Here is a 14,703-nt window from a genome sequence, read left to right on the forward strand (position 1 = left end):
GATATAAGTATATAATACTTATACAACATCTGAAACTACGTCAGTGGACTTGGGCCTGACCAAGCTTGCTATTTCGCTCGGAACATCTTCCTTTGCAGCCACCACTCAGCCCCGTACGGGTTACGGGTACATAGATACAGCCTGTACGGGATTGACCCTGATCTACAAGTGGCAGCACTTGTCTAGTAAATAAGAAATTATAATAGCTAATTTATTAATAATGAGATTAAAGTAATAAAAACAATTATTATTTTAATCTTATTGTGGCGGTACCCACAATTCGCCTAACATCTTGTATCGCGCTATCGAAGTTTTCTAAGTGCGTCGGTATATTATAAGATGTTAGTGTAAACACCGTTATCCTTGAAACCATCAAATGAGACCGTCAAAATGAACAACTTTTTCTAAGATAACAGTGCTGGGAAGGCTCATTTGATGGTTTCAAGGATAGCGGTGTTTACACTAACATACTGTATACGACAGCTGAAATGTATTACGTGGGCTCCGGCCTGACCGAGCATACCACCTCATGGCAAACATATCCCACAGTATTATTACTATCGAAATGTTAACAGACTCTTGACTAGCAGTGAGCCAAATTGACAATTCTACAAAAGAGCGATCGGTTTTACTAAAGTTTATTTCAGCCTGCCTAGCATACGCCAACGAGATATCTCACTCTCGAGATAATTAAAAACTACTCGTCTCATAATGTCAAAATCTCGACAAAGCTCTATAAAAATGTGTTATTTCGATGAATCTACGCGAGAAAAAATGCTTGTCTTGCTATGTCAATAGAGATGAACAGACAAACCATCAAACATCGAGAAAACATGTAGAGTGAGATATCTCGTTGGCGTATGCTAGGCAGGCAGGGGTCCCCAACCTTTTTCAACCTGCGGCGCAGTTACACGTCACAATATTTTGTCACGGTGCCCTACTCTACCTAGCTGTTAGAAAAAGATACATAAATTAACACCTTTAATGATTATTGTTAGGTTAAGCAGGTAAATGATATAATTAACAATATCTAATCATTTACCTGCTTTACATAATCAATATTATAATTTTATTTTATAATATTTGTGGTTTTGGATAATGTTGGAGGATAGACTGACGGCGCCCCTCTTGCTTTTCCGCAGCACACCAGGGCGCCTCGGTGCAGTTTGGGAAACCCCTGATTTAATTGGATTATCGCTGAGTTCTCTTTACAATGCAGGTTTTAACGATGACGTCGATTCGAAAATCCAATGAGTTGCTTCCTACGTAGTTCGTAAAATCAAATCAAATCAAATCATTTAATTCAGGCATCAGAGGCCCATATAACAAATACCTTAAATCTAACATACATATAATTATATAATAAATACCTTAAAACTAACATACATATTTTATATATACTTAAAAACTAACACTGTCACATTTTGCCGGCGACGTGACTCGCTTCTTTCCGGAGTCTCCCCCGGAACCTCCGATAGACTACATCCATCGGCCAGAACTCCGGCGCCTCGAAAGTCGACAGAAGATTCGTCGGTACTCTCACCACAAAGGAGCTAAAGTTAGCCTTGTGGCGAGACTGCAGACGCTCGACCCTCAGGCGCAGTGTCGTCTTCTTCTGGATGTAGTCCACGACGTCCTGGACCTCCATGGACCAGTGCAGGCGGGATATGTACAGGGGCGTCGCGGGGACCTCGCTCCGCAGACGCAGCTCAGGTACATATGGTGCGGTGCCGCGATGGTTGCGGGCGGCGGGCTTCTTCCTCCTCTCCCCCAGTATGAAGCCCTCCTCATCGCACCTCCTGCCTTCGTCCTTGCCAAGCCGAGAAGACTCCACTTTGCGGCTCTTCGTAGCCTTGCGGCTCTCAGTCTCGCGACTCTTCGGAGCCTTGCGGCTCTCATTCGCCCCATTGGTTTTCGCCCGCAGGGAGGTGCGGGGCGACCAGCAACAGTCGCAAAGTTTTTCTGAGTCGCCTGAGGACTCGGGGTCGGCGCAACCGGGAGGGGAGCGGGGGCGGGGGCGGCAGCGGCGGTGTTCGTTGACCCGTCCGATAATGCTGACGGGCTAAACGTGCTCGCTTGCGCGCCACGACGAGTAGTGACGAATGCGGCATCAGCATCAGGTGACCTACATATTGAATTACCACTTTTTAATTGCGATAATTCAATACGTAAGTCACTGATCGTAGACTCTGATGCCTGCAATCTACCTCGAACTCCGGCCAGCTCCTCCTTCAGGAACCTGATGTCCTTCAGTAGGCTGACGACGTCGACGTGGTCCAATGTGACGGGTGGCAGCTTGTGGAGCTCCTTTGCCACAAAAGCCGGCACCTCATCAGGATCCGTCTGCTTCAGCAGGGAGATGATGTCCTGCACGCTCCTTTCCGTTCCGTCTCTTCGTCGCGACTCGCGATTCGTGGAGAAGGAGGACTTGCAGATCTGCATGATGCTGACCTTGTCCATAGTGTCGATGGCGTGCTGGATAAACGCCAGCAACTCGTTGGCCACGAGCGCCATGGTCACGTGCAGCGGCAATGTGCCGGGCGATTCGCAAAAATATTACTTTTGCTGCGTGTGTAACGCGGATCACGACCGGTCGCTAACTCGACGCATTACACACATTGAAATAAAATATAATATAAAATAGTAAAATGTTAGAACTTTTCTGATTGACAGTTTAGGTCTATAATAGTACACACTACACAGTGAGAGGCGTTAAAAACTGTTGCCCTACTGTATTCACATCTGTCGCCAGCAGTATTTCCAAACCAGCAAACCTTCAAGAAGAGAGCGTAATATTCCCTATTATAATGCCGACAACGCACCTGCTGCAGCTCTTCTAATGTTGCGAGTGTCCATAGGCGACGGTAGTTGCTTTCCATCGGGTGACCTGTTTGATCGTTTTAAAAAATTATTATAAAAAATCCAGTACCTCGAAATAATCCCTTTAAAAAGGTTGTCGATAGATTTATTTTCGGCGTTATATATAAAGGGACTTTTAAGTCAATGAAGTGTTATATTGGCGTGTACTCTCGGCCAGTTAGCCTGACCGACCCAGTTATATTGTGAACAACGGATAGCCGGGGTGGGATCGATTTTAGTAGCTTATTCAGAAAGGGTGACTTAGCGGACGTGCGTAGTAACTTCTACACTACTTTTAAACGTGGGAGAGCCATGCTTCGGCACGAATGGGCCGGTTTGAAAGGAGAAATACCACGTTCTTACAGAAACCGGCGTGAAACAGCGCTTGCGCTGTGTTTCGCCGAGTGAGTGAGTTTACCGGAGGCCTAATCCCCTACCCTATTTCCTTCCCTACCCTCCCCTATTCCCTTCCCATCCCTACCCTCCCCTATTACCCTATTCCCTCTTAAAAGGCCGGCAACGCACCTGCAGCTCTTCTAATGCTGCAAGTGTCTATGGGTGACGGAAGTTGCTTTCCATCAGGTGACCCGTTTGCTCGTTTGCCCCCTTATTTCATAAAAAAAAAAACAAACATCGGTAGAACAAAATTAACCAAGTTAATACATTTTCAATACAGATGAACAATTGAACATGTTATAACAGCTATAAATTAAATAGTTACTTTGTGTTAAACCATTAACTTTAGATGGATTTGATAATAATTAAAAAGCTGAAGAGTTTGTTTTTTCAAATCTCACGGGCTACTGGACCGATTTTAATGTAATACGCCTATAGAGTAGATCAGAGAGAGGGACAAGGTTACTTTTATGCGAGAAAACCGGTTTCCACGGAGAGCCGCGCGGAACGTATAGTATAATATTACAATATTGGGTGGTAGAGTTTCGGCGACACAATCTAATTTATCGCAAAACTGCCAGTCGGCGTACGGTTTGTCCCACCTGTCGCCCACGTCCGTCCAATTCCGGTCCCCGTGACCCGTCTGCTGTCCAACGGTTTTTATCCCACACGTCCTACGGCTTCTATGGAAGCGTTTTTATTAAAGGCCATAAGTTTATAACATTTACTTAGACGAAGTTTTTTACTGTATCATACGTAAAACTTAAAACTTATGTTGATGTGTTTAACTGGTTACTACACCGAAATAGAATGTAGTATTAGTTAATAATAATTACTATTAGGTATACGGTAAGTCACATGTTTGTTGACAAACATGTGACTTACCGTATTCGGAGCGTGCGTAGTGGGTGGAGGGAGTAAAGAAAGCGATCGCCGCGCTTGCCGCGGCAAAAATATGAAACAAAAGGGGCCATTAGTCCGTAGTCAAACAATCTTGTCAATCTTGTTTTGAAATTTTTTGAAATTTGTCCTAATTATTTTTGTATCGTGGACTGCAAAAATAACAGGAGAAATAGGTAGTCAGTACAAATGTAAACAATAGTTATAGATATAACAATAGTTATATCTATAACTATTGTTTTAGTGTTGATGGATCACCATGGTCTCCAAAACCCGACGACAAAACTTGCAGTGATAGCTTCATAGAATATTTCATTTAAATCCAAAGTATCAGGTGGAAGAAAGATTGACTCACAAATGACGATAAACCAGATACTACATTTGGTTTTAACTCATCTTTTAGAAGCTGGAGATATTGAAAGTATATTAATACATAGAGTACAGAATCAGAAACATGAAGCATGTTTGCAGTGTTTTAGTAAATTTAAAGACTCCAATCTTCCTCAAGAGTATTAATGTTGTAAAAAATAAATATAAACAAGATTTTTAAAAACATTCCTTTTTATTTTCTTCAACTAAAAAGTATTGCACGTATTTTTGTTAATGTTTTTAATGAAACATTTAAATATTATTAAAACAGCTGTTTGCACTTGCCACTCTGGTTATAAGTTACGCAGCTCAGCATCTTACTCCAGCTGCTACTGACGTGCACGTTCCGAATAGGCTAATAACAATTACATGTGATCTGAGACATTTATTATTTTCTTGCCCTAGGTGCGTAAATCGTGATGCGGTAGGTTCTATCGTACCTGCAACTTTGCCTGAAGCGAGGAATGGAGCACCATGGGGTTTTAGTGGGTAGACTACAGGAGTCCCACATACCCCGGCCGATATCCCCAATTTGCCGGGGATGCGTAAACCATTTCCCCATGTTACAAAAAAAGGTACGTAAATCGTAAATCTACTTTTAAATCGTTAATTTTGAAGAAAGTTACTTTTTACTCTATAAATGGTGGTTGCGGCAGGCGAAACAAAACATGTTTGTGGCCCGTATGATAAAAATGTTGAGTACCAGTTATTTAGGGCTAAAGGGTTACTTTACCACAACTTACAAGTATACCGAACGAAATAAAGGATATCAACTATAGCCATTAATGTTCCATTATTGAACTATGGCAAGGATTATTGAACTTACTGAACACAGTCATGTGCTTCGTGGCGACGTCCTCGGCCATGAACGTGGAGACGACGCAGGTGTAGTTGCCGGAGACATCGGTGCCCAACCTGACGATGCGCAACGCGCGGTATTCGGTCAGCGGGTCGGCGGACGCGCGGTGCGTCAGGTCTACCCGCCCGCGCAGAATGCCGATGGCCTGCGGCTGGTGGCCCGCGATCCACTGGTACACGGGCCGCGTCCGGCTCTGGAAGAACCACTTCAGCACCAGCCCGCGCGTGTCGTTCCCGTACTCGAAGTCACAGTCCAACAACGCGGAGTCCTCAGCTCCGAACTGAATCACTTCTGGCACTGTTAATTTCACTATCCTCACAGCGTCCATTTCTGAAACAAAGGAAACGTTATGTAAAGTAGTTTTATAGAAACAAAAGAAGGTCCCAGTTTATGATATTCTAAAGTACCTAATATAATAATTGTTATCTGTGATTCACCTTGAAAAATTAGAAAAATTAGATTATAGAAAATTTCACCTTGTCCAAGGGTTCAACAAAACAACAGTAATTATAAAATAATAATTTAATCGTTAATTTAGCCATACATTTGGTATATCTATCTATATCTATATTCTATATATCTTATATATATATAAAACTCAAAGGTGACTGACTGATTGACATAGTGATCTACCAACGTACAGCCCAAACCACTGGACGGATCGAGCTGAAATTTGGCATACAGGTAGATGTTATGACGCAGGCATCCGCTAAGAAAGGATTTTGATAAATTCCAACCCCAAGGTGTTCAAATAGGGGATGAAAGTTTGTATATAATAATACTTCTTAACGCGAGCGAAGCCGCGGGCAAAAGCTCGTTAAGAGGATTCCACATCGCCGTTTTTCCATACAAACGCTGTCCCCTGTTTCCTCCCTGGATAATGCCGGTAGAGTTATGATTTTTTCCTGAATATCTATTAGGTAGTCACTATTAGCATGTCCCTATGTTTTTTTTTTCATAATTTAATTATTAAAAAAGATAAGAACGTCCAAAAACCCAAAAAAATGGCCAGATTTTCCTCTGTGTTCAAACACCCAGAAAACAAAACTGGCTAGAATATACAAAAAAAATAAAACATAGGAACACAGCTCAAGCCTTGCTTTATTTCTTAATGAAAAAATTACTTAAATCGGTTAAGTTTTGGAGAAGGAATCAGCGGACAACGAATCGAAGATTTTCTGTTCTTTTATTAGAACTTTTGTCGTGTTGTCTCTATCGCGCTCTGCGGTAGGAGACTTGAGATTGGTGAGACAGCAATACATTTTCAAATACCTATTTTCAATTTCTGTCGCCCCTGGTGTATCTTCTTAACCCATAAACTAGTTTTATTAAAAATAGGTGTGGCATTAGGCGACTGACGCAGTAAAGCTGTTGCATAGCATGTTTTACCAACTCAAGGAATTATAATTATTAGCATAAGTCTAGTCGTAGAGTCGAACCAGATATACGTAGAAAAATAATAAAACGTGGCGTGACAGAAAGATTTAAACTTTGCACACACTCATATTATTATTCTCCATCTTTCTTTACATATCCGAGACATGGACTCTGAAGTCTGCAGATCGCAGACGTATCGACGTCTTTGATATTATGTGGTGCTGGAGAAAAATGCTCCAAATCCCAAGTATTGTACTGCTTCTGAATACAGTCCGTATTCAGAACCAACGCATCCGTTCTGGCTAAACTAAACATAAAAAACAAGGTTCTCTATCGTCTGCATTCTCAAACGTATTTTTGAATACTTCGGACACATAGCCAGAAAAAAACAGAGACAACCTTATAAAACTCATGGTTACTGGCAAGATTAAGGAAAATATACCACGAGGCCGCATGCGTTGGTCCGATCAAATCCGTACCTTGAGTCCATCATCTACGATGCTCCTCGAGTGGCCAAAGATAGGAATAGCTGGTGTAAAACCATAACACGGAAGGTCATACAAGAGGGAGGTCACGAGTCGTGACCACCCACCCTCATGTCTGAGGGTCGTGACCGCGCACGCACGCACGCCGAAGTCTGCCACCGCCGCAGTGTCCGGGTGTTAGGTTTTTTTCGTTACGGAATTTCTTGAGTCGGTCCCCGCGCTCAAAGCCCGTCCGTGTCAAACATTAGGATATAAAAGTCATAAATATACATTCTAAAGTAATTAAATGAATGAACAACAGTTTAAATTATATTTAAATAATTAACGGACAGAAATGGACGCTCCGAGTGCAAAGTGCTGTTCCCGATATCGATGATAATAAAATATAATCTGTAACCGTTGATATATTAATATATTTATAGCTCGGCATATTAATATATATTTTCTATACTAATTTCGCGTGACCACATACTCAGCTATAATATATATTTCTGTGGCATGTGGATTTAGTATAGAAAATATGTCTAGCTATAAATATATTAATATATATTATAACTTAAGTCTGTGACGGGCTTTATACTTTTACTTTTACAATGAATTCTATGTCAGGAAAACATACACCTCCTCAAGTATTATCACTTGTGACATATTCCGTGCATGTACTGTGTATGCACAGAAAAAAATAACCATTTATTTCTCAAAAAATAATAATGTGTATATTTTTGTTGTTTTGCATAGCTAGCAAGTTTTAAATATCGTTGTGATATGTAATAACCCTAGCAATGGCAGTGTAATTATTTTGTTGCTGAAATATTTCGCTTAATTAATCAATTCCAACGTAAATAACTACTTGTTCAATATAATGCATTATTGTATAAGTTATTAAAGAGCATGGAACACTAATTAATTATATTGCCAATGTCAAAATTGAAAAATTAGCTATTAACAATATTATTACATACGATAAACAATAATTTAGTATCTAATTAATTGTGAATGATATTATCTGTCAGTGTTCCAGTAGTGCTTATGATTGCGAATTTTGTAAATTATCATGATTATAATATTTCTCGAACGTAAATTAAATTTAAATTAATTGTTTATGTAATTTAATATTAAATATTTAATTGATATAAATGATGAATAAATCGAAAATTGGACTGGACTTAAATATTTGACATACGGCTTCTGTTTTCCATATTTAAATAAATAAATAAAAACATCTTTATTAAACACACAAGGTACAAAACACAGCCAGAATTATATAGAGTTAGACAAGTTAGGGAGATGGCCGCGCCATGCCGACTGTACCTATGTGCGCCGCAGACTCGATCACACAAAAAGTGTGCCTGCGATCTCCCTAAATTGACTTGACGCACACAAGAAGCGTATAACACTTAACCACTTAAAATTAAAAACTAAAAATGTACTCAGTTAAGGCTGCGCAATGCACACACCGCATGTTTAAGGGGAAAGCCACTTAGGCATCGACCGACAACTTATTTGACAGATTCTCCATACTCTATCTGTCAAGTTAAGGGGTGGATAGCCTATCCGGCACTTATCAGGAAGTGGTGAAACAGGCTCTTAATATTGCCGCCTTGGCGGCTACACCGCGAGATGCAAATTTCACAAGCAAAATATTATAATGCTTACGTCTTTAAAATTGTTCCTATAATTGTATTCTTTTATTTAAATCCATACTAATATTATAAATACGAAAGAGTGTCTGTCTGTCTGTCTTTTGCCTCTTCACGCCCAAACCGCTGAACCGATTTCGCTGAAATTGGGCATGGAGATACTTTGAGTCCCCGGAAAGGACATAGTATACTTTTTGTCCCGAAAAAATGTACTATTCCCGCGCAATAATCGAATTTTGGTGGAACGGAGTGACGGGCATCAACTAATAAAATATAATTTTAAAAACCTTTTTCCTCTTCATCTATTTATATATTAGGTTGATTTCACAAACATATTAACGCCAATGGAAGGAAAATGACTCACACGTGTAACGTGCTGAATACGCGAAATTTGCGAACACCACCCATCTCCTAAATACATCCCCGTTCAAGGAAATACCAGTTATCCTGCCACGGTACGCAATGGATGCCAAGCTGCGGTTTAGCTACAATCGCGATGTGACGCGATATTAGCATAATACAAGGTCGGGATTAGAATAGGGCGTGAGATAAGGCATGCATAAACCCTCATTGCTTCCATACTTCACCGTCAAGTGTCTATTAGCCTTCAAGATAATATCCTTGTGACTTTGATGTTTCTACGGTGGTACCCATGTACGTGGCTAGGCTTCGTTAAACATAGTGATTATATTCTCTTTGGTTAATAACTTCAGATCAGAAACTAAATATTCGCAAACAACTCCACGACGAAAGTGAAACGGCTAAGCCATACTTAATTATATTTTACTGATAATTATGTATCATTTGTTGAAGTTAGGGTCGGTAGAGTTAGGCCGTGTAGATTCAGAAGCTTAGCTCTACATGTGACCTGATTTCTTTTTCACATGGTAAACCTTTTGTGGTCGTCTGGGCAACATTTTACAAGAAATGTTTTTGGTGGGATTAAGATACGTATATATTATGTATCTACTAATTAATGAGTAATGGAACGTAGGTAGTTGAGTTGCATTTGAAAGAGCAGCCAAGACATTCTATACATTTTTAACTTGAAAAATAAATTGTGAATACTCCACCCGGATCTATCGATGGATCGATAAACGAGACATATTTTTATTCTTTAACTAATAAGTACCTGGATGACCGAGCTTTGCTCGGTATAGCAAACACTCATTGACTTCATGTTACTTAATAACGCCATCTGCTGGTCGTTAAAACAATTAGTTGCTGACAAAATAGTATTATTATTCGCCAATAGAGACATCTATTGGCGAATAATAGTACTATAATATAATAATAAACTGAAAAATATGACTCTTCCTGACAAGGAAGAGTCATATTTTTCAGTTTATCGATTATCGATAAAACACGAATAAAAATACATTTTCTGAAAATGATTGCTATTGCTGAAAATATTGCTAATGAGCTAGATCGATTTATCGCCCCCGAAACCCCCTATATACAAAATTTCGTGAAAATCGTTGGAGCCGATTCCGAGATTCCAATTATATATATATATATATATATATATATATATATATATATATATATATATATATATATATATATATATATATATATATATATATATATATATATATATATATATATATATATACAGGGTGTAACAAAAATAAGTGATAATACTTTAGAGTGTGTTTCACTTTTGTATGGGCAAGGGCCCCAGCGTCACGAGCTTCCCTATACAAAAGTGAAAAAAAAATTTGGTCTTTCAGCGCTGCTACTTTCACAGTGAACTCTCTACAAGGAACACGTCCACACCCTAAAGTATTATCACTTATTTTTGTTACACCCTGTATATATATATATATATATATATATATATATATATATATATATATATATATATATATATATATATATATATATATATATATATATATATATATATATATATATATATATATATATATATATATATATATATATATATATATATATATATATATATATATATATATATATATATATATATATATATATATATATATATATATATATATATATATATATATATATATATATATATATATATATATATATATATATATATATATATATATATATATATATATATATATATATATAATCGGTTCAGCGGTTTGGGCGTGAAGGGTTAACTGACTGACAGGCGGACACACTTTCGCATTTATAATATTAGAATTTTTATATTATCTTATATCTTTAAACGAGCAATTCTTGTATGTATGTATATATATATATATAATGCAATTCTTTAATAAACGAGCAATTCTTGTATGTATGTATATATATATATATATATACATACATACAAGAATTGCTCGTTTAAAGATATAAGATAATATAAAAATTCTAATATTATAAATGCGAAAGTGTGTCCGCCTGTCAGTCAGTTAACCCTTCACGCCCAAACCGCTGAACCGATTTAGCTGTTAGGTATGGAGATACTTCGAGTCCTGGGAAAGAACATAGGATACTTTTTATCCCGGAAAAATGTTCGGTTCCCGCGCAATAAACTAATTAGGGTATTTTTTTATAAATATAGACTAAATTATGTAACTGAGTACTTACTTTTGATACTAATAATAGTATAGAAATAAAAATGTTGCATCACAGTAATAAAATACACTTTTTATGCAGTTATTCCCCTTTATTTATTTAATTTATTACAATTTTAATGTTTTACACGACCGGTTTCGACAAAATACGACACGATGATAATTTTGTGGAAACCGCGGTAGTGTAAAACATTAAAATTGTAATAAATTAAATGGAATAAGTGCATGAAAAGGGCATATTATTATTACTGTGAAACATGAATTGCCACCAAGAAGTTACGGTACAGTCAATATTTTTTTTTTTTTTTAATGAAATAAGGGGGCAAACGAGCAAACGGGTCACCTGATGGAAAGCAACTTCCGTCGCCCATGGACACTCGCAGCATCAAGAGCTGCAGGTGCGTTGCCGGCCTTCTAAGGGGTAATAGGGGAGGGTAGGGAAGGGAATAGGGGAGGGTACGGAGGAAATAGGGGAGGGTAGGGAAAGGAAAAGGATAGGGGATTGGGCCTCCGGTAAACTCACTTACTCGGCGAAACACAGCGGAAGAGCTGTTTCACGCCGGTTTTCTGTGAGGACGTGGTATCTCTCCGGTCGAGCCAGCCCATTCGTGCCGAAGCATGGCTCTCCCACGTCAATATGATATAAAATTTTTGCTATCCATTTAACACATTTTTAATTTTCACAGAAACATTACTTTGAGGCTAGTTCAAGACCTCAATTACTATTATCAAGAACTTGTATTGAACGACAAATAAATAGCATGGAAAACAGTCGCTTTGGCAGGACATCGATAATACATCAATATTACCCGAACCGTAAATTCTGTAGAATATGAACTGTATCTCTTTGCGAGTATTCTCCCATCATAACCCTCGCACAGGCTCGCTCTACAAACAAATGGAGGTTACAGTAATCATGCAAATCTAGAGTCTTTGTTTCCATAAACTTGACTGACGTTTACGCTATCACGAGAGCCACGTTATGACCGACCTTTTTTGGATCCGCACCAATAGGTTAAAAAAGGGACTACTAAGACTTCGCTGTATGTCCAACTGTCTCTAGGCTGTATCTCAAGAACCGCAATAGGCTTTGAAGTTTTTACAGATTGTGTATTTACCGTTGCCGCCATAACAACAAGTACTAGAAACAAAATAAAATTATCATTTTTTATGGGGGGCAATACAACAAACGTGTTTTTTGGCCTTTTCTGTTCGATTTAGTAATGGTAGCAGGTAGGTACTCGAAATATTCAAAAAAATCTAAATTATATTTATGTTTAATTAAAAGAAATTTAAATAATTAAAATTCAAGTGGGGTACTCATACAAAAAATACACAATTTTTTACCAATTTTTGGTCTGTAGCGTTATGGATGGAGCCCTTCGTGCATGAGTCCGTCTCGCACTTGTCCAATTTTTATTTGACGTTGGGAATGTGTGTGTATTAAATATGTGTTAATTGTATCAATGTGTAGATCTTAGTCAGAGGTGTTTTCGTCGTGGCCGTTAGAATAGTGAGCGAAACGTCCAGAAATTGTAAATGCGTAAAACAATATTTTTTTTATCACATTATTATGTAATAAGTATTTCTTGTCATTTATTTTGTTATCAACTTCTTTGAACTTTAAACCGACGCGATGTCATTAAGTGTAAAATATGTCTTATCGTGTTTAGTATTTAACAAACAAGACTAGATAACGCTTCACTTTAATACATCTTTCTGATTTTGTCACTAAGGTATAAAAATTACCAACATCTCCTAAAATATTATCATACCTAAAGGTAAAGGTAAACCACCAAATTGTAAAGGTATATATACCTTTACAATGTGTTGGTGTATTTTGAGAAATCTAAAATTATCTTGGCTACAAGCCACGAAAGAAATCGACTGAACCTGGCCCTTTTCAACTTCCAAAAAAGAAGGAATAGCTGGTTCCGTATATAATTAAACACTATTGCGTCAAAATTCGTTTATCGCTCGGGAACCGTACATTTTTCTGGAATACAAAGTATCGATTTGCACGACCAACTAGAATAATGTCCAATACAAAAATAACGTCCAATCATAAAAATGTCCAATCATAAAAATGTCCAATCATAAAAATGTCCAATCATAAAAATGTCCAATCATAAAAATTTCCCATCATAAAAATGTCCAATCATCCTATGTCTTTTCCCGGGGGCCGGGACTCACAGTACCTATCTCTATACCAAATTTCAGTAAGATCGGTTCAGTTGTTTGAACGTGAAGAAGTGACAGACAGACAGACAGCACACTTTCGCATTTATAAGATTATAGTATGGATGATGCCAGCAATTTCGTTTATCGCGCGGGAACCGTATATTTATCCGGAATAAAAAGTATCCTATGTCCTTTCGTGGGACTCAAAGTATCTCCATACCAAATTTCAGCAAAATCCGTTTAGCGGTTTGGGCGTGAAGGGGCAACAGACAGACACACTTTCGCTTTCATAATTTTAGTAGTACCGTATGGAATAACAGAATAAAATATGTGCCCAGAGTAAACGGCTTCAAGCTATACTCAATACATCAAAACTCCTCAAGAATTTAGGCGAGTCACGAGCATTATTATGAGAAAGTATTATCATTTTTCATCCCGCCAATGGAAACTTTTGATGGGTATCATAATAAGAGATAAAAGATTTGTAACTTTTTGGCAGATAATGTTCATATTCCGCGTTCCAAACAAATAGGACGAATTGACTGTGGTATTATCGTCATAGCTATTAATAGTGGGCTTACATTATCCCAATCCAGTGATCCAATCCAGCGCTGAAATGCTACTGGAATAACGCTGGAAGGCTATAGGAATAATTGTAATGGAAGAAATAGGACAAACATCCTAGTTTTTCATAGCTTTAATATTTGAAGTAAATTTTCCTAGAAAAACTACGCATGTTAATGATGACTAGAACTGTTATGGTATTAATAAGAAACTTAACTAACGTGAAATAAACAGGTTTTGATATTCCAAGAAAAAATATGGATTAAAGTACAACAACATCTAAAGCAACTAATTTTTAGAGACATGAATAGGTCTAGCTCAATACGTCTGGTATATTTTCCTTTTTCAAAATGATTTGTTCACGGCTCCACCTGGGATCGAACCTGCACCCTCTGGAGTGCAAACCAAAGGTCTAGTCACTACACCACGGACGCTCAGTAAATGGCAGTCTTCCACAGTGGGTTTTTTCGCGTAACTTTCTGCCACGCACAGTAAAACTCTGGGACAAACTCTCG

At 38.0% G+C, this 14,703-nt stretch overlaps 1 protein-coding gene across 1 annotated transcript in view; it reads right to left on the reverse strand.

Annotated features, from left to right (window-relative positions):
* Window positions 1–14,703, reverse strand: part of LOC121728900 — a 44,781-nt gene that overhangs the window by 9,522 nt on the left and 20,556 nt on the right. The window contains exon 2 of the mRNA XM_042117222.1: window positions 5,351–5,713. Within this exon, the coding sequence (XP_041973156.1) occupies window positions 5,351–5,713 (363 nt within the window). The remainder of the gene's footprint in view (window positions 1–5,350; window positions 5,714–14,703) is intronic.

This window comes from Aricia agestis, chromosome 7 (genome assembly GCF_905147365.1).
Source record: "Aricia agestis chromosome 7, ilAriAges1.1, whole genome shotgun sequence".
Lineage (NCBI taxonomy): Eukaryota > Metazoa > Arthropoda > Insecta > Lepidoptera > Lycaenidae > Aricia > Aricia agestis.